This window comes from Copadichromis virginalis, linkage group LG5 (genome assembly GCF_057382275.1).
Source record: "Copadichromis virginalis isolate Kocher_CV1m ecotype Utaka linkage group LG5, C_Virginalis_male_GT1.1, whole genome shotgun sequence".
Lineage (NCBI taxonomy): Eukaryota > Metazoa > Chordata > Actinopteri > Cichliformes > Cichlidae > Copadichromis > Copadichromis virginalis.
The window spans coordinates 24,115,109-24,136,218 of record NC_140622.1 but is presented as its reverse complement, the minus strand read 5'-3'; the positions used below and the strand labels follow the sequence as shown (position 1 = coordinate 24,136,218).

Below are 21,110 nucleotides of genomic sequence, written 5' to 3'. Positions count from 1 at the left end.
AGGCTTAACCTTCGACAGGCGTCTGAGGTGATAAAAAGCTGATTTTACCACCCCACTTACATGACCTTCAAAAGTAAGCGCAGAATCAAGTTTAACACCAAGATTAGTGACTGAACTTTTCAGATGAGAGGTCAAATCACCAAAATCAACATCTGGAGAATCAGTAGAACGATGCGGGCCATATAAAATTGCTTCCGTTTTGCGACCATTAAAATTCAAAAAATTATTTGCCATCCATAATTTAATATCGCTAAGACAGTCAAGCAGTGATTGACATGGGGAGGTATCCAAATGACTAAAAGGTAAGTAAAGCTGACAGTCATCGGCATACAAATGAAATGACACTCCGTGTTTACGAAAAATCGCACCAAGGGGGAGTAAATACAGCGAGAAAAGTAATGGCCCAAGGATAGATCCCTGGGGCACACCCCAAAGCAGAGGGGCCACAGAGGAAGCGGCCAGCCCTTTCACAGTTGGCTGTACTGTGAAAGGGCTTAAAACCAGATTGGAAAATTTCAGACAATTGCGAGTCGCTCAAATAATCCAACAGTTGGGTATGTACAATCCTCTCCAAGATCTTGCTTAAAAAGGGAAGTTTGGAGATAGGTCTAAAATTTGACATAGTAGAACTATCAAGGCCAGGTTTCTTAAGTAAGGGGTGTATGACTGCATGTTTAAACCCACTAGGAACTTGACCGGTTAACAGACTAGTATTGATAATTTTCAGGATATAAGGTCCAAGGATGGGAAATACTTTTTGGAGAAAGCGGGGAGTAACAACATCATTTGGGGAGCCACAGGGCTTAGCATGTAGCACCAACTCCTCTAAGTCACGCAGAGAAATCGGTGCAAAAGCAGGGAATAAGCTTGAGCAAGGAGCATGCATGGCCGGATCAACAATAGGTGGAATCAGAGGCCTCAGGCTAGCAATCTTGTCCACAAAAAAGGTGATAAACTTATTGCACATAGCCTCAGAGGACGGCAAAAGGTTGTAACCCTCCAAGTTAAGTACAGAATTAATCGTATAAAACACGAGGGTTATGAGAGTTGGCCGAAATAAGTTGAGAAAAGTAGGAGTGTTTATCGGCCTTAACTGCCCTCTGATAAGTTTTCCAACTAATCTTTAGGGCTTCCAGGGAGACATGCAATCTGTCTTTTTTCCACTGTCTTTCACATTTCCTACATTGTCTTCTAATAGCTCGGGTATGATCTGTTAACCAAGGATTAGTCTTAGATTTACATTTTCTTACTCTCAAAGGGGCAACAACATCAAGCACAGATTTACAAGCAAAGTCAAAATACAAAAGTAGGTCATCTGCAGTGGGCAACTCAGGGGCATAAGACATAAATTTGTCAAACAGTATAGAAAACCGTTCGGCAGAATCAGAGCCAAAGGCACGATAACATCGAGCAGGTGCAGCCTGATTTGCAAAAGCGTTAGAAGGAGCAATATCAAATAAGATAGGCATATGATCAGAAAATACTGCATCTTCAACCCGTACATTGCAAACAGATAAACCATGAGATAAAACTAAGTCCAGTGTGTGACCACGTTCTTGAGTGCCACCACTAACAAATTGGACAAAATTAAAAGAGTTCACTAAGTCCAGAAAGTCCTTGGCCAGGGGCTTCCCCGGACAGCAAACGTGAATATTAAAATCACCAAGCAGGAGGATCTGGTCATATCGTGATGCACAATCAGCAAGAAACTCGGAGAACTCTGATAAGAACACCTTGTTATATTTCGGCGGGCGATAAACAATCGCACATAACAACGAAGGCGAGTGGCCCAGTTTGCATAAACAGAGTTCAAAGCTGGTGTAGCGAGACGAAGGGAAAAGCTGCTTCAAGTCCAAGTGAGCCTTAAAAACAACAGCAAGCCCTCCTCCGCGACCAGAAGCTCTCGGAACATTAAAAAAGGTACAGTCAGCGGGTACTAGTTCAATGAAAGCGCTTAACTCACCGGGAGAAATCCAGGTTTCAGTCAAGAAGAGTAAATCCAGAACACGAGAGAGAAAAAAATCCTTCAATATGAAGGTCTTGTTGACCACCGACCTGGTATTTATTAGACCCAGCCTGAGAGGGACTGGGTCCAAAACTTCCGAGGTATTAGCAACCAGATCCACCGGTCGAAGATTTTTCTTGTCAACTCCGCGCCAGCGCATATGCCGTAGAGGAGAGAGTTTTGCTGGACCATTTTCGAAAGACCCAACAACAGGAACCAGCCAGGAGTCCACCGGATCCAAGGCACGCAATGGCACCAATAGTTGCGGACAAAAGCGGCGGATGCAGCGGAGCTCATGGGGAAAATGAGAAATCCAGGATTTCAGCTTCACAAGACGACCTCCACGGTTACCCCGTCTCCTGCGTCGCTTCCGCAGATCCGGTGACGGTGGTAGGGAACGCCAGTACGGTGGTATTGGTGACGGTGGTAGGGAACGCCAGTACGGTGGTATTGGTTCCAGATAGGGAGGAAAAAAAGCCTTGGCTGTCATATTCAGGCCGGTCAGACATCCGGATGGATAAACCTATTTCCTATGTTGAGGCACCATCCATGCAATTTCTACCGTGTTTGTAATTTGGGTTGTGGGGGGATCCCACAACTATCCCAGCCAATTTAGAATCACCAGTTTTCTTCAGTCAGTGGGAGTAAGCTGGAGTGCCCAGAGAAAATGTTACAGTTTTTATAATATTTGTATTTGTTGGGCAGCAAATTATTACAGTGGTTAGCAAAAACATTTTAGGTTTGGCTGTGGGGATTCTGTCAGATGTTTGCGTGCTCGTTGGTGCTCAGATTTCCTGCAGACATTCATGTTAGGTTAATAGCTGAGTATTTACAATCCAGTTAGAGCAATTAGAACATTCTGTAGGTATTACAGGTACTGTGCTGCAGTGGTTTCTATCATATCTATCTAATAGACTCCAATTTGTTCATGTAAATGGAGAGTCTTCTTCATACACTGAGGTCAATTATGGAGTTCGACAGGGTTCAGTGCTAGGACCAATTCTGTTTACTTTATACATGCTTCCCTGAGGCTGTATCATCAGAAGACATAGTATACATGTTCACTGCAATGCCGATGATACCCAACTCTATCTGTCCATGAAGCCAGATAACACACACCAATTAGTTAAACTGCAGGAATGTCTTAAAGACATAAAGACCTGAATGGCCGCTAACTTTCTGATTCTTAATTCAGATAAAACTGAGGTTATTGTACTCGGGCCCTGAAAATCTTAGAAATATGGTATCTAACCAGATTCTTACTCTGGATGGCATTTCCTTGGCCTCCAGTAACACTGTGAGGAACCTTGGAGTCATTTTTGACCAGGATATGTTCTTCAGTGCACATATTAAACAAATATGTAGGGTTGCTTTTTCAAATCCCAAACCCCGGGGTTAGACTTGGTTCTCAGAAGGAAACAGTAATACTGTGACTAGTGTTTAACCACCAATAGTGGTGTGTGTTTGCACTATACTAGCTAAGGAAATAGCTAAAATGGCTGAGCTGCAAGCACATATACTGTAAATGGTTTCACATCTGGCATTGGCTGCAAGCCTAACACAAACTGAAGGAACATTACTTAAAAATGTTGCAAGAAGTGATGATGTCACCACCAACACAATGACAATAAATGCTTTACATATTCTGCATTCACATTATATTCTATCCCATGTACTTAAGCTGACCAAAAGCCTGTGACTAGTTTAGGATGATGAATGGCATTTGCTGCCATGCTCACATGACAAACACAGTTTGCTGCATTATATATCCAATGTACCCTCACTACTCTGTCTTGTGTCTTGATTTCCCATGCCTTCTTCTGCACGGCTGGCATGAAATCTCTGCTATTGCAATCACTATATGGTGCCGCTGTAAGGGCAAACAGTGGCTGTACAGAACAGAGTAACTTCCATATCATGTCTTTTTTGGTTAAGGAGATTCAGGCTCCAATGATTTTTTTAATTTGAATTTTGTGTAGTTTCACAAGACATGAACTGGATTTTAGCTAGAAACTGAAACAATGCTTTACTTACTTACCTATCCTCACTTCGTCAATTGCTGCAAAAATTGGGCCATGATGGGATTTTCTGTGTTGGAGCTTGCTGCAATTATTTGGCTGGAAAGGGAGATTAAATCTCATTATCAGACAAGCAGTTAAAAGCACACTGGCTTCCTGTGGAAGTGCTACTCCCAGACTTTGCCATATTGAGCTTGGTGTGCTCTTTTATAGAGTGACAAGTCCATAGCCTTGATGCTAAATAGTGACTCTAAACTACTGACATTTACATCTGTTTCATTACATCTAATTCTTGACAATACGCTTTTACAGTTTCAGAATAAAAAAGGAAATGTGATTTTAAAAACCCCCACATTTTTGAAGGTTACATTTATTATTTAAATATCACTTTGTCACATATTTTGTTCCAATCTTATTGGTCTTCCCTAGTCATAAATTCCGTTAAATTACAATGTGTCCTCTTCCCACGCTTCCTTCTCTATGTGCATATTTTGGTTATTTGATGATTATTTGGACTGAAATGAATGTAGGTTAATGTATTGTGCATTGTGGCTTGGAGGAATTGGCTTTTAGCCAAAATAGCTGTAGTGTCTGTGCTGGCCCAGCCTTCAGTGCAGGTGTCACAAGAATGTTACTGCGGCATGAACCATTTTGTCAGAAACTATCAGTTATGTTTACAGCAAACATCTCTTGTAGTGACAGAGCTGATTGCATATTCACCAACTCGTGCAAAAAACTACCATAGTACTGAACAGGTCAGTAATGTGCAATAACATCTTTCTTTATAGAAACAGAAAATAAGTTTTTTCTAAGGGTAAAATGTTCTTCATAAAACAATTTGTTCCACAATTAACCACCTGCATAGTTCCACAATAAATAAATAATTTTAGAAAATGAAAGCATTTAAAATGGAGTGGACTTTTATTCACCTACCCTTTAAATGGAATGAACACATAACACAGGGATTATAATCTATAGAACTTTATTTATTTTGCAGATAACATATATTGCAATCATGCTTTTTCATATAACACCATCTAGACATTTATTATATTTTTTACATATAATATTTTACATTAGGCCCATGAAACAGCTAGAAATATACAAAACAATATTCTCTGACTAGACATTTCTATTACATTATTGTTATTATCATTATTATAATCTTCTTTATTATTAATCTATTCTGCTGTTATCTTCATAGTTTTTTGTTTTTTTGTTTTTTTACAGTTGAGAGATATGTGCTTTAGTTTCTGAGACAGTATTATTGCAGAAAACAGCAAATGATATCATTTTTTTCTGTTCAACATTTAGACGAAAGGAAAAAAAATCCAGGTTGTACGGACATTCACAGATACATGTATTACACAGTCCAGTTTACAACATCATTCAAGAGAGAAAACTGCAATATGGTAACTTTATACAAAATTCACGGAACCCTTTAGTCATTGCACATTTAAACACATCTTTGAAAAAAAAAACATAAATAAAAGAAAAGATGGGACTGGTTCAACCTGATTCCTGTCGCATAGCTGCCACAGAAGCAAATTCTCTTGATCCTTCTTCTTGTAATACAGCGATATCTGCGGTCTGTCACAAAGTCAGGATCTACTCATATGCTATTATATTGCCGAGCAACTTGATATGTTATAATAGGTTTTTATTCACCCTATGAAAAGGAGTAGTTTTCGGTGGTGTTGGCCTATAAAGCATCTGGCTATGTCCTGTTAACAGTACTTCAGCCAGTTTTGTTCTGTGTCTGTGCCAAAGTTTATCTGCCCATTTCTTGTATTGGAAATATAAGACAGAATAGGAACAACTTATGGCTTCTACCAACATCTGTGAAGGCCATGACAGCTTATACACAGTGAAAGAAAATATGCTAGCAGAGCAGATGGCACACAGAAAAGAGGCAGGAATTTGGATCAGCTTTTGAATGTACCCAAGTAGATATATATATATATATATATGTGTGTGAAGTCTTCATTCTGGTTTGCGACTTTATGTTTTGTTGCTGCTTCAGGTAGCATGTTGAATTTATGGGAAAAAAATGACCATTTTCACACTTGTTGTCGTTTAATACAGCATTCATTGTTTCAGTGTATCGTGGTAGTATCTGAGAGAATTTGGTCACTTCCACCTTTGTTCCTGAGAAGTGGGTTACTAAATAGATACACAAGTAAACGATTCCAGACAGAATAATGGTAGTAATGATAGAAATCATCTCGCACGCTACACTGCAGCCTATTAGCTCTCACAGTTTAAACTCTGAATTAGTATTGTTTTATTTCAGTGTAACACTTTTCCTTCTACTTAATTGGTGTCAGTTGAAGAAAAGTCACCATTTTCCAAATGTTTACTCTCCAGAAGAAGTGCACATGTAGGAGTTTTGTAATGGCTACGCCTTTATTTTTAGAGGTACTAGTTTACAGATTCAAACTGTGCTTGTGGGCGACTGCTCTTTTCACTACCCTGCTGCTCTATACCGAGTCAAAAGGGGATTCTCGAATAATTACTTTAATTAGACTCTTTATTTAATCCGTAAATGCTCAGTGGGTCAGCAGTCTCAGAGCATTAATTTGGTCCTTCTCACTCACACACATAGAAAATAACCTAAAACTTGTTCTACAAAAAAGATTTGGACAACATACAAAGTTATTGTTCTTTAGAAAACAAAGAAACAATTATAACAGTCTCTTGCTATGTATTATATATGTTATTTTTGCTGTGGTCACAGTTTTCACTCATGCCAAAAATAAATTGGACACTTAGAAATTCCATACTGTACTTGTGCTTTTCAGTTGTATCCCCAGACACGGGTAGTAAACATTTCAGGTGAAGTGCAGGATTTGCAGGGGATTGATAGTCTAGTTAAATTTGTTTTAAAAATAAAAGCAAATTTGGCCTTACCTGTTGCATGTTCCCACATTGTCTTTGCCTTAAATTGCTCAATATTCCATTTCCACTTTGCTAACTTTCAAATTGTGTTTTCATCTACTACACGGCATTTATTTTGATGTATTTATTTCATGGACATGCAAAATGCATTTTACCGATAAACCCTTTTGTACAATAGTTGGAGTTTAGTAGATTACTCAAAGCACATTACTACTGAATCAACATGGGCCTCCAAATTTTAATTATATATATTCAATATACAGTATTTTACTAAGTCACATTTCCTTTTCTAAAAAGGCTAACTTTTTTGCATAATGAAATTCATAATATCACAATAACTTTGCTGGATAATTTGCTTGTCATCATAAGTTTTATAACTTTGTATTTTACAAATAAACATACAGAAAACCCCCTAAAAATAACTGTGTAATCAGGTTGGTTTCACATGTCCCCAGGAGGTAGGTGAATAAAAGCAGACATAAAAGTCTAGTGGTTGTTCCCAACCTTGATTACGTTTCTTCTATTGTGGAGTGCCAGTCTGGCTGTTGAGACAGAGATCAGACCTTTTTAGATGTAGGCTTCCTCAGTAGCAGGGTTCTGATTCTGGTTTTCTGTCTGCTGGTCTGGACCATTTTCCTGAGCCTTCACCAGTACCAAAGGCTTGATCATCATCCGCAGACGCTGAGAAGAAGATCAGTACCACAGTTAATATCGTGAGCTGAGAAGTCAGTGTTCAAATCCAAAGGCTGTAACAAACCACACGAGCTATGCAGCTGTGAGCTTAAGGGATAAATGACCTTAGGCTTTGAATGTAAACATTCTTCTACTGGATGCTTTCCAACCTGAGATAAAGTTATATGAATTAATATACCTTTAGAGAGTGAAACCTACTAATGACACCAACAAACTTCCATGGGCCAAACTTACTAAACTTACTAAATCTTTAAAAAATGCTCTCAGCTATGCAGCGTCAGAACAGGGCTATGCAGTCAACATTTTTATGGAGTGTTTGTGAAACTAAGTGTTCGCCTGGGTGCAGAGCACTAATCAACTTGCTGATTGCTACAATTAGACAATCAGCCATCAGCTGTTACTGCAGGATCTGACGCCTGCACATCGCCTCTGATAGCCTCTGTTCCACTGTCTGCAATTATCGCCCATTTATTCTGTCAGTGGTGACTATAAAGCTATATCTGTCAGAGGAGACTAAGAGACTATCTGTAAGCCTGCTTATTCGGCTCACTGTGGATGACTGCAAATCAAGAAGTTGTTAATGTAAATGGTATACCAGAAAAGGTATTCTCTTACAGTGATTAGTAACATCAGGTCAATAAAAATGCAGCGTGGCACTGCCCTGCGTATAAACGTCATTTACCAAGGACTTCATGGCTGTTGTATGTCATTGTCACTGTTACAGCACACAGCTATCAGAAATTATTTAACAAAACTAATTAAAAATCTATTTCACTAATCCTTTTATCACCGCTCTACGCTTCATGACAATTTACTACTTTGCCCAGGATGCTAGTGTGTTTTACTTATTATAAAACCATTGAATTACAGTGGTGCTGTACAGTTTTAATGCATGGAGCAAAGTCACACTCGCTATGCTCATCCTTTTCCCTTTCAGTGTGGAGCATCTTTTGGCTTCTAAATTACAAAATTAATTACAAAACATAGCTGCAAGCGGCAACAAGGGGGCCAAGAAGTTCAGCAGGGTACAGTCACAATGTCAGTTTGATCTGATTATGTTAAAGGTGTATCTGTTAGCACTGATTGAAAATAAAACCTCTTTTTACCATTTGCATGGCTTCTAGGGACTCAGAAAAAAGTGCATAGTGTGTACACCAAGACTGATGTTAATTTATGAAAGAGATGCTGTGCTACAGTATGATTTCCTTTTTTATATCAATTGTCCGTAAGGGGCAAATGGATAGAAAAGTCAAAATCCATGTGATAACTTTAGAGAGGGTTGTTTTGAAGATCACCTCTGACAATATTTGTAGACATCAGAAAAAAATGTAGCCTGTATTTATTTTAAACCTTTCAATGAAATCACTCATGGTGGTTGCATCAATTAGGTTGAAAAGGAGACATATCCTGGCTTTGGGGCCTTCCAGAGACACCACACAAAAATTCTTGTTTATGTCCTATATCTCTTTCGTCCAACATCATACAAAAACAAAACACTACTAAAGCTATAGAACTGATCAGTTCTATAGCTTTACACTAGAAACTGCAAGTTTGTACCTTCTTATAGGCGTTGACATAGCTTTTAGCAATATTGATGGTCACACATGCAAATTCCCAGCAGATGCCAATTTTGTCTGAATGTCTTGTTCTTTTATTCACTGAAATGAGGCACTAGGAGACCTTCTTGGGCATAAGGAAAACTCAGCAGCAGTTCTGTGACAATCAACCCACTTGTCTGATGCTTTGTATTGTGTGAACTCCATTTGAGTCCTTGAGCCTAGTTTGTGCAGCCAGACCTGATGAATGGACAACAGAGCAAGCATAGGCTGAAATAGAAGCCCTCTGTGCCTATTGGTTGACTCTGATTATGTTTTTCTGTTTTTACTATTATTGTACGACCGTCTACTGGTCAGATGCAGCCCGTTCTCACTCCCGAGGCGTAATATACTGACAATTTAATGTGATTGCTGCATTGCTGGCTGTGTTTCAAAAGTACATCCTATCTCTTTTACCTAATCACATTTCAGAATCAGAATTCACAAGGACTTAGGAAAGGAGAACAAGAATGCACTGAGAATAAACATCCTTATGCTAGAATATGTACTCATGAGATGTCCCAAAGTTATGGTGATATTAAGATTCTTTGGAATCCACGAGTAGCTAATTTGCCTCATTTGTGTTTTTTAAAAGTTATGTGCCTAAACATACCGCTAAATCTGAACCATTGGTGGCCCTAGAGCACTCGTGGCAAAGCCATTAAACTCGGTAAAAAGAATCAGGGAACTGCCAGTGGACAAAGAAGAAGAAGGAGAATAGAAGACTGCTGGTGCCTGCACAGGTTCTCTGTTTGGCCCTTAATTATAATCCTTTCATAGTACTTTCAAAGCTGCCCATTATGAAAATAATAAAAAGTAAAGGTAATAAAGCTCATGGGTTAGTATATTCTGGTAAAGCGGGCTGCATTTGTGGTGACCTAAATATTTATCTAAACTTCTGTACATGGTGTAAATGGATCTTTCACTAAATCCTTTGGGCTTGTATTTTTCTTTATCTGCATATAGGATCGCCTTACATCCTGTATGAGCTAATATCAGTTTGGCTTGTGCAAAAAAATCATGCATAAGAAGTAATCCACTTGAAACACTCAGTGTGGCTTATTCAGCTGCAGAGTCCAGGGTAAAGCTACTAGATGTGTGAAAAGCTCAGAGGTGGGTATAGTGATGCATTATACGCTGGTTTATCTTTAGCTACTTGTCAGCCGTACACTCTTGGCATTTATACCATAGCTTTAAAAAGAATAACATCCCACTTCCTTTCTTAACAAGAAAAGGATATTAATTTTTGTAGTGTAAAGCAGGCAATTATAACAATTTGTGAAATACAATTAAAAAAGTCAAGCATTAATATATTTGTCTTACCTCTTTGTATGTGCCTTTGAGTGTGAGGAACATGTAGCCCATGTAGCCAGGGATGAGAATCATGGAGGAGAGGGCCATGCACCAGCCGACCCCCTGACCCCAGGCAGGGAACACATAGTCGCCCATAGTAAGAGGAACCATCTGTACTGCACTAAACAAGAAGACTCCCTGTACGCAAGAGGAACAAGAGAAAAGATCTAATTATGCTTACAAATATGCTACCAAACTGCATAATGTTTAAGCTAAGATAAGAGTTTTGCAAATTGTACTATTTCCTATATTGTCTTATACAGATGTGGTTGGGACACACTATTGGATGATGGTGCTTAAATGCAAGTTAACACAAGCATTAAATCAAGTGTCAGTGAAAAGAAATAGACTCCAGCCAGAGAGAGAAGCAATCATCAAACAATGGCACACTTTTTCTTAAATGTATGGTTCAAGTCATTTGCAATATACAGAGTGCCTTCAAATAAAATACTGACCACAGTGGAGTACTATTTTTCTTTTGTGTTATGTTTGTGCTTGCCGCACTTACAGCCACAACGAGTGGAGTAAAGACAACCCAGCAGGCCTTCCACCAGAGACATGGTCTGTAGCCAATCATTTCTTCAATGTTGTCATAGAATTTGTTCACACCTGGAACAAAAAAACCAAAAACATTATCAGTGCTGTTTTTATCATTATGTCACTGTGGATTTATATGTTTCCCATCTGAGTCTTAGATGTCAAAGCTTGGCATTGTAGCGACACCAAATTGGCAGCTAAAAGACAGAAAACACTTACTGTTCTAAGATGGAGGAAAAAAAACCCTTTTTGTTTGGCTCACCATAGAACCATGAGATTGAGATACATTCGAAGAAGACCAAGAAGAGTAGGGACATCCCACTAGCTGAATAGTAATCAAACAGTTTAAACACGTACAGTCCACCCTGAAAACAGAGGCAAAGAACATGATGAGAAAGGAGAAGTAATGGAAAAAGCACTTACAGGCATGTGCGGGAGAGTATTAAACTAGTGCAGTGAAGTAACATCAAGAGTGAGAATAAATGGTTAAACATCCAACTGATGAACTCAGAACTCTAAATGGATTCTTTGTGAAAAGCTGTGTTTCTCCTACTGTGCAGTGCACGCAGTACCAATATGGCTCAAATTTCTACAGTGCCAGCATTTAGTGCCTTGCAGCTATCAAGTCATTCTAGGGACCAGCTCAAGAGGACTTCTTGGAGTTTGTCCACTTCTACATTTTGAAGCTTGATATACATCATACTGCCTGGAACAGTGATTAGGATAACTGCCATAAAATAACGTGCTGTGCATGTAGCATGATGGAAATCCAATGTGACTGGAATAGAGGAACAGCGCAGGCTCTTGAATTGTCATAGCTCAAGAGATGCAGAAGCTTTTATTGCATATTACTGACACGTTGTTTTTTTTTTTCTTGCTTATCATTTTCTTTGTCTTGCATTTGTTTGATGCAAATCTTTGAAGTGTTTTTAGCATAATGTTACCTGAGGGAAATGACTCAGAGTGTGTCAATTGAAGAAGCAGAGTTTGGAATTCCAATATATTCAAATAAACTTTGATAGCTAAATATTTATGTGTAAACAATAGTTTATAGAACTGTGTTAAGCCCTCAAATGTCATTTTATTACTCAAATCTGAAATCCAGCATAGTAGAAAAGACAAATGATTAAGTACAATGACATTTCTCTTCAACAGACTAAAACACCTATTTTAATTACAGTCATAATTGGGTTAAAACAGCTCTTGTAGATTAAAATGGGATTAAAATAGCGCACTGTGCATAAGCCCCAGGAAAATTTGTCTTGTACACAGAGGTCATTCACTCATAAATGAGCTGTGACTAATACTGAAATGCTAAGACTTAAAATTATTGAGGAAATAATAAAATATACTAGTGATTTTGGAACAACTGAAGCTTTTGAATCACATTTGCAAAGTATGGCTGTCCTGAGAGTACAGAAATAGCAGCGAATGTGGGGTCAGGAGAAACAAAGGGCTGTTTTCCTTTGGGGGAGGATAAATGTGCCCCGAAAATGAAATCAGTAGACAGTCCGAGTGTAAAGGTGACATGTTAGAAGCTTATGAATTGTCTACAAAGGCTCATTCACTAAGGAGAATGAATGTGTCGAGAAAACGTTGGGATATTCGCCTCCTCGGACAGTCAGGTTACTTTAATAAATTGTTTGTGACCTTATGATGTGATTAACAAAGCGCTGGGGTTCCTCCTCCTTGAATATGCGCAGCAGTTTCAATGAATATTTAGAAATTGAAGAGAACGTGTACTAGACTAAAGCCATTTTATCATTTCTCAAGGATATGTTGATATGATATGCAAATCAGAGCCCTTAATGACCAGATCACACCACATGGGAATCTTGCTAGTAGATGTTGGGGGATCTCTTTTTGTACTCGAGTAAATACTAAATATTGTGAATCAGTTTGGCATGTTAGTCTCAAGAATTAGACCCTATGACTGTTTTACAAAGTGTAAAGATGAACCCAACAAATGCAGACATTGATCAGGTTAATGTCTGGTTGTTGTTAATGTAAATATAAAACAGAAGGTAAATTCACAGAAAATGTCCTATTAAATGACCTGTTGTTGTTGTTGTTTTTGTTTTGTTTTTTTTTACTTTGGACTTACTGTAAAATACAGACATTCCAGGGTAAGTAGTAAAAAAAAAAAATCTGTTATTTAATAATTTGTTACTTAATTACAGTGGTGCAGCATGAATGGCCATGGGGGGTGCTTTGTAGGACCGATTCTGGCCCACAACCCTTATGTTTGACATGCCTGCACATTCAGAGTTAGTGCACATTCATATTCACCTGTGTGATGTTGGACAGGCCAATGATGTAAGAAATAAGGCAGACGACTGCAATGAAGATCTCTCTACGCTTTCGAAGGACATGGGGGAATTCATCAACCAGGGCAGTGATGAAGCCTTCCACAGTGCAGAACTGGAGATATTGCAGAATCAGGTTGAAACTGTTACACAATACATTTCTGTCACAATAAAAACATTGCTAAGGTTTAGTATCTGAGCAAAAGAGCAATGGTAAGTTTTTTGGCACATTAGTGCAGTATCAAACTGAAAAATTAGATCATTTTTATTTGAAGGTTAGAAAAGTATTTTAGAAAGCATTTCATATTGGTAAAAGGAGACATTTTTTCTTGAAATATCTTTACCTGACTGTCAATTCCCAGCATCAAGAGCATGGAGAAAAACAACACTGCCCAGAGAGGGGAAATGGGGAGCTGGGTGACAGCCTCTGGATATGCCAAAAAAGCCAAGCCAGGTCCTGATAAAAGATAAATATCAGAGATAATGTGATTTGTATTTGACAGTGGGACACAAATAAAACATGTGGTATTTGGCTATGACGTAGTGGCTCCATAGTGTAATGGCTTTCACAATTGCCTAACAAGTGATAGGCTCCTGATTCCTGTCCTGGGAGATTACTCTATATGAGTCGCATCAGGCAGGGCATCAGATGTAAAGATCTTCCAAATCAAACATGGGGAGCTACCCACTGTGGTGACTCCTTGTGAATAAGGGAGCAGCTAAAAGTATCTGGTTTTGACTGAAGAAGTCAAAACAATAAATTTAAACTGGGCTCATATGACAGTACTGAAAGTGTAAAACTTGATAAAAGAAGAAACAAAAAAAAGAAGTTGATCTCGAAGTGTCATTGAGAGAAAAAAGTACACTGAATGTCAAAGCTGAGTATTTGTAAAGGACTGAGAGTACAGAGAGTTTTTGCAAAGTATTTCCCTTCTAATAATCCCAGCAATCTGGACCAACAGTGTAAAAAAAATCATTTGTCCCTTCAAAATTATAGCAGCTGCAATGGCTGACTTTTTGCACCGTATTTGTAGTCATATTATCTTTTGCCTGTGTCTGTTATTACTATTGAGTTTCAACATTGATTGCAATTACCTGAGGCTGCCACATCAGCGATGGGTCTCTTTGTCACATTGGCCATAAATCCCACGATGGAGAAGATGACAAAGCCGGCGAACATACTGGTAAAGGAGTTGATGCAGCAGACAATGACAGAATCTCTGTAGGGGAGAGACAAAGCACGCTGCAGCCATTGTCACGCCTATATCAATTCCTTATCAACCCGTCACACATTGTGGCGAGGCTTGTGGGAGTGGAGTGGTGGGGGGTGGGGTGGAAAGGGAAAGGTGGAAAGCCATTTTGCATCTGGCAGTGGCACAACAGCTGAATACATTGATAATGTCCTGATTTTATAAAACGGCAGTGAGTTCTAGCAGTTTTACGACTAGAGAGACAAATGGGCAGATGGCCAGTGTTTATTTTATAAGGTGACAGCCTTTGACAGTCACCAAATGTGTGTACCTGAATCTAAAACACTATGTGGAGCCAAAATAATGAAACAACTGATATAACAGGGGGCTCAAATAGTCCCAAAATAGAACAAACTGCAGACACTATGCTGTCACGGAAACCAAAAATAATCCCAGGAAGAGACATCTGCACGGTCTCCATATAAAAAATAAATAAATAAATGATATGAGTGAGTGGTGTTAGATGGTAATTTTTTAACAGGCATTTAATTCAAGCTGTAAATAAACAGAAACAGTATTTTATTCACCTACCTGTATACGTTGTTGGTGAAGGGATTATAGCTGCCGAGAGCAATCAGAGAGCCTAATCCTAGCCCGTAGGAAAAGAAGATCTGAGTGGCAGCGTCGAGCCACACCTGACACACAGACAGAAAAGAGGTTCAAGTAAGTGTGCTTGTGCAAAAATTGCTGCTAAAAGAAGATTTTTGTTTGAAAAACCGGCCAGGATTATATTCATTTACTGATTATCAGGACTCTTTTCTCTGATGAAAGCATGTGCATAAATGCTAGAAAGAGGGAAACTGTTTGTTCTGCACTGTAACGCCTCAGCATTGTTTTGTCGTGCCTGATGCTATTTGATCAACTGTCAAATCACTGAATCGTGATCTGACCTCAGCTTCTCAGTCTTTACAGAAATAAACACATTATCTCATAATCAATACTGTAAAAGAAAGTATTTGTGAACTGTGCTAATAATGGTACTTGCAATGAACAATCATGGTTATAAACATCATTCACAGACATTCACGTTAGAGCTCTGCAATCACTGAAAATGTATCTGGAATCTTGTTGACTTATTAGTTCCCATCCATTCATGTAGGTACAGAGACCTACATAATGTTAAAAAAAACAACAACCCTGAAACATTACCCCAAAAACCAAAACACATCAAGTTGGGGCTCATCTTATACTCTGCAGCAACCTTAATTTTGGTTGCTGCTGCAGAATATCTACATGTATTCGTGATCAGAAAGAGCAGCGAGCTCACCTCAGACTCCTTAAGCTTGTTGAAGTCTGGTGTGATATAGAAGAGGATTCCATCCATGGCACCGGGCAGAGAGACACCACGGCAAAACAGGATGAACAACATGAAGTAAGGGTACGTGGCAGAGAAGTACACCACCTACGGGGCACAAAATCATGATTACTGCAAAATAATCTCTCTAAGCCATCTTTAAGATCTCCCGAGAATATTTGAGGCAAGAGCGCAGTTTGAAAACCGACAAGTTCTTAATCTCATCAACTTATTGTGTTACTGAGGCACCATCCACACAGAGCAGCTTAGTGCCCTAGTCAACCATCTCCCAGAGGCACAGTGACCCCAGAAAGACTGGGTTCAGCACACTCCCGGCGCACTATTTCCCTCCTTATCTGAACTAATTTCAGACTGTGCTGTCAAAGTCAACACTAATCATGCCAGCCAAGATAACATCTACTGCATAAAAATGAATCAGCAGAGGATCTTGTTGTGAAAGTTAGGAAATTGTTGAAACTCCTTTTGCCATACTGAAAAAAACAGACATCAAAATAAAGATCAAGCAACAGCAAATAGAAATCTCATACTTTAGCTCAGTGTACAGATGATGCAAACTCTGTCGGGCTGTTTGCCATTGTGCAAAATGTTGGTACTTATATAACACAACATACTTTATAATAAAAGGATATTCCAAAGGGATAGCCTATGTGTCCATGTATAATCTTTTTGTATGATTTTTAACTTTTTTGTGACAGTGTACCAGTGAAGCTCTTTTCCCACACTAACAGGAAATTACACAAAATTTCTAAAATAAGTGAGTAACTCCCTTTATTTCAACAATAATCTAAAGTTCTGTTGTTCCAGTTCTATATTTGGCTTTTTCATTGTTTATGCTGATGTCTGTACCTTCTTCTCCTACTTACTTTGCCAGTCCAGCTGACTCCCTTCCAGATACAGAAATAGACAAGGACCCATGCTATGGCGAGTGTGATAGCCAGTGGGATCCTGACCTCCCCAGGCTTCTCCAGGCCATCGGTCAGCTGATGCATGTTTCGTCTGGAGGGAAGTAAAGGGGTCTTACTACAATACACAAGGGCATCCTTGATGTCACATATGTAGCATGCATGGAAGCATACACAAATGTGCCTACATGCATCTGGATATTCACAAAGAGTCTTTTGATGGCTTTTTTCTCATCCTTAAAGCTTAAAGGTATGATAGCGAAAGGAAGTTGTGCTTCTGTGCACACGTTATTTTTCTCATCCATTATCCATTTGTGCACAGATTTTCCTCCTCTGCTGATATTCTGGGTAGATTGCTATTAACGGATATGGCCACTGAGTCATCATATGCAAATGGCCATATCTAACTCTGACCCATGATGTAATGATCATGCACATAAGGGAACCTCTAACCTTACTGTGCAGTTAAAACCTATTAATAACATTAACTGAAATGTCCAGCTTACTCCCAGAACTCTACAACGGCACTGGTGAGGTTTGAGGTGTCTGTGATGCTGTAGTTGGTGTAGCAGCGCTCTGTGTTCCAGCTATTTCCACAAGTCTGCCACGGCAAATCCTGAAATTTAAGGAAAACGCACACAAACAGACACACACAGGTTCTTTTATTTGGAGCACTCTCCCACTGCCTATTCTCTCTAGCTGTCAAGCTGCCAAGACCACGATACTCATTCGGGACACTGAGATTTCATGGTTTTCTCAGAGCAGTGAATGCTTCATCGCCAAATGCATTTATCAATACCTTGTGTAAGGCACTAATTATGTGGGAAAGGAAGTAATAAATGTCATACTCTGTTAAGGGCTGTGAGGCCTTATATAAGAGATACTGGCAAACAGCACCTGCCTCATGATTAAAGGGTTAGAAAGTAATAGTACTAACAATACAGACAGGGCTATATCTGGAAAATCTCGGCCCTTAAAGGTTCAGAATTAGTGCCCTGTTACTACATTTGCTAAGAAATGTAGGACTTTAAATTTCAAATACTCACAGCACTGAAGGAGTTGTACAAATAGTAAATAGCCCAGGAAATGATAACAATGTAATAGATATTGAGCCAAAAGGACAGAACAGCAGCAGCCAGGCCAACACCTGAAACAATGGAAAATAAAGGTGTGATGTCAAATTGTGCTGAATAAAACAAAATGAGGAACACATGTAAGTCCACTTAGAATGCCTAAATAAAGTAGTTATTTAGAAAATTTAGTTTCAAGTCTTAACAATACATATAATTTACATATAATTTACCTTTGAACATTGGAGCCAGCTTCCACACTCCAAGACCTCCAATAGAAGTGTACTGACCAAGAGCCGTCTCCAGAAAGAACAGAGGCATACCAGCAAATATGAGGGTCAAAAAGTAGGGAATCAAGAAGGCCCCTGAATGAAAGGTGAGAAGTAAAGGTGTGTAAATGACGACAAAGGATATGCTAATAATTTTCAACATAATCCAATAAAACATATTAGGGGTGTTTTGTTTCTGCGCCCCAGATCACGTCACAGCTATTTGTCTGTGCGCAATTACGCACGGTTATACTGGACATGCAGTTTATATCTGTTATAAATAAAGAAGTCCTGGGCAAACTGTCAGGTTTTAATGTCGAGATCTTTGCGCTCCTTCTGGTGTGTGGATATCTGAAAATTGCCAAGAATTCCTCATTACCTCCACCGTTTTTTCCACATAAGTAAGGAAATCTCCAGACATTTCCGAGTCCGATTGCGTATCCGACACAAGAGAGGAGAAAGTCAAATTTCCCACCCCACGTTTCTCTTTCGGGTATCTCCTTTTTCGTCTTCTGCACTTTCACCACCAAGGTTTTGGGTTTGTCGTTTGGCGTGGTGGTGGGCGCGTCATTCACCGTCTCCGTTAAGACGTGTCCGTCCGAGGCTTTGGTCCCGTTGGTAGCCATGGTCGAGGTGTGCGTCGGACAGTCCTGACCAGTGGAGAAGAGGGGGTTTCAGCACTGGTCCAGATAGACAGCAGTTTATCCGTCCCGTACTTCCAGTTCCCAGACAACAGCCGAGAGGGGGAAAAAAACGAAAACTGGGGTACAGCGAGTGATTTGGAGAAAAGGCGAGGCGAGGACCTTAGCAACAATCCAGTGACCCTAAAAAACAAAAACAATAATATAGTTATAAATTTCACAGAAAAAGTGACATTCCTAAATTAGATATTGTTAGTTGCTTTGAATGCAAATATACTTATTCAAAATATATATGCATAGAGCCTTAAAACGAATGTCCTAATAATAATGAGGGATTAATTTTGCGATAATTACTGTGGATGTTAACTCCTTGGGTGAAATAAAAAAACATTTAAAGAGGAATTAAATATTCCTAAAAAAATTCTGTTAAATGACAGATTGAATTAAATTATATCTATTTAGCTCTCTCTCTTTATACATGTATATATATCGTGACATTTCTTAAGGGGTGACAAAAAAGTCTGTCCCGTGTTCTGTGAATCCCACGGGATCAAATAAAAGCTTCTCATGCAATATGAATCACTTTTAATTGCCTGGAGTGAATCCATGTTAGCAGAAATTTAGAGCCTGCTCTTGTCCTTGATTCATTATGCTCTAAATTCAATGGCCCACTTCTCACTGCTCCCTTACAAGAGAAAAGCAATTAAACACATTTAGAAATCAGACTCGATAGTGAATCACCTGGAGAGGCTAATAACTCACCAGAATTTGCAATTTGAATATAGATCTACATCAAATATCCATGGAATAGAGTTCTAATTTGCAATAGTTATTTCAGTTAATGCAAAAAAATTAGTAAATAAACGTAAAAGATCTACGTCATCTGTTTGTATTTTAAATAGCATTTTTAAATGCAAAATAAACGACCGTTAAAATGGTGAGCAGAGAGTGCGCTCTCTGTGCTCCCTTATTACCTTGTGCGTAATTGAGAGAAGCGGGGTACCGGGGTTGCATTTACAGATGGAAGCTAGAGTGTTATTTTTTCATATTTCAGTCTACTAATAAAAATACACCACTTCTATTCCAAGTTAATGTGACATTTTGCATCTAAGAGACATCGCGATAAGAACTGCTTGTGCATTTTCTGCGTATTTAAATTACACAATCTACAAAACACAGATTCAAATTTCACATACATGAAATGTGGCTGTAGAACAGAAAGATCAAAGAAGATGCTAATGGCTCCTGAAGAAAACTAAAAAAAAAGTAAAAAGTCTTCGTCGACCTCACGCGCAGCTGCATATCCTTACGCAAATTCAGCACATCTGCACACGGCAAATTCCTTGATGGTCCTCGCGTGTAACAAATGCATTTCTTTTCTCGAATTTATGTAAATTGCACCCCGTACAAGTGAATACTTACAATACAGTCCGCTACTTTGCAGATTCTTTCTCCGGGGGGGAATATCCCGATTTTGGAAAAAAGTAACTTCCTTTCACTTGCACTGAGTCAAACCGCGGTGAAAACTTTGCATTCGGCGACAGCGAGCGAATATATGATCCGAAAGGGGAGAGGATAGTGGGCAAATGCGTCTTTGAGAGCGAGGTGCTGTCCTTAAAGGAGTGGTGCTGAAAGAGAGGAGGGGAGAGAAGACGGAGAAAAGGAGCTGCCGCCGTCTCAGTTGAAGCGAGCAGGGACGTAACATGGAGCGCAGGATCCTCACTTTCGTCTACATAGCGTCAATGTCACCTCAAAGTCGACCCTCCCCAACTCCAACATTTCCACCACTGAGATGGCAGCGGGTTTGAGAGAGGAGCATCCGCTTGTCTCAAGGTTTTATATCGTTACTCCTGCAGCTTTTTTTCTCCCGTTTTTTTAAACATCAGCAACTTCTCTCTCTCTTTCTCTCTCTCTCTCTCTCCCACCTCCCCCTTCCCCCTCTCTCCCTTTGTGACTCACTCAAGGTCCAGATGATGAATAACACAGACTTAACACTTTTATGCAATCCTCTATTTTCCCAAAGTCATCCCTTGAATTAACTTGATTTCATCAAGTTGCCATTTAGAACACCGAAACGCATTAATAACGCACATGCACAACTATGAGAAACAAAATGTTCAAAAAGGCCACACTCGGGGTAAAAATAAGTGTAGTCTAATACTGCATCAAATGCAACTACTCCAAAGTAGAGGATACAGTGGAAGATGCCAATGGCTGCTTTAGCTGCTGGCAAAACATGATAAGAGGGTCCCAGCCAA

The 21,110-nt window shown here is 39.3% G+C and overlaps 1 protein-coding gene across 1 annotated transcript; it reads right to left on the bottom strand.

The window, feature by feature from the left end:
* Positions 1-4,988: 4,988 nt before the first annotated feature.
* On the bottom strand, positions 4,989-20,727 carry slc6a1b (solute carrier family 6 member 1b). Its single transcript, XM_085456897.1, has 15 exons — positions 20,275-20,727; positions 18,591-19,035; positions 18,176-18,307; positions 17,919-18,019; positions 17,379-17,488; positions 16,834-16,966; positions 15,923-16,057; positions 15,187-15,290; positions 14,501-14,625; positions 13,750-13,862; positions 13,389-13,520; positions 11,362-11,464; positions 11,071-11,171; positions 10,533-10,700; positions 4,989-7,602 (listed from the first exon to the last, which is right to left on the bottom strand). Exons 2-15 carry the CDS (start codon positions 18,835-18,837, stop codon positions 7,489-7,491), a joined length of 1,818 nt encoding a protein of 605 aa, XP_085313023.1. The 5' UTR covers positions 18,838-19,035; positions 20,275-20,727; the 3' UTR covers positions 4,989-7,488.
* Positions 20,728-21,110: the final 383 nt, after the last annotated feature.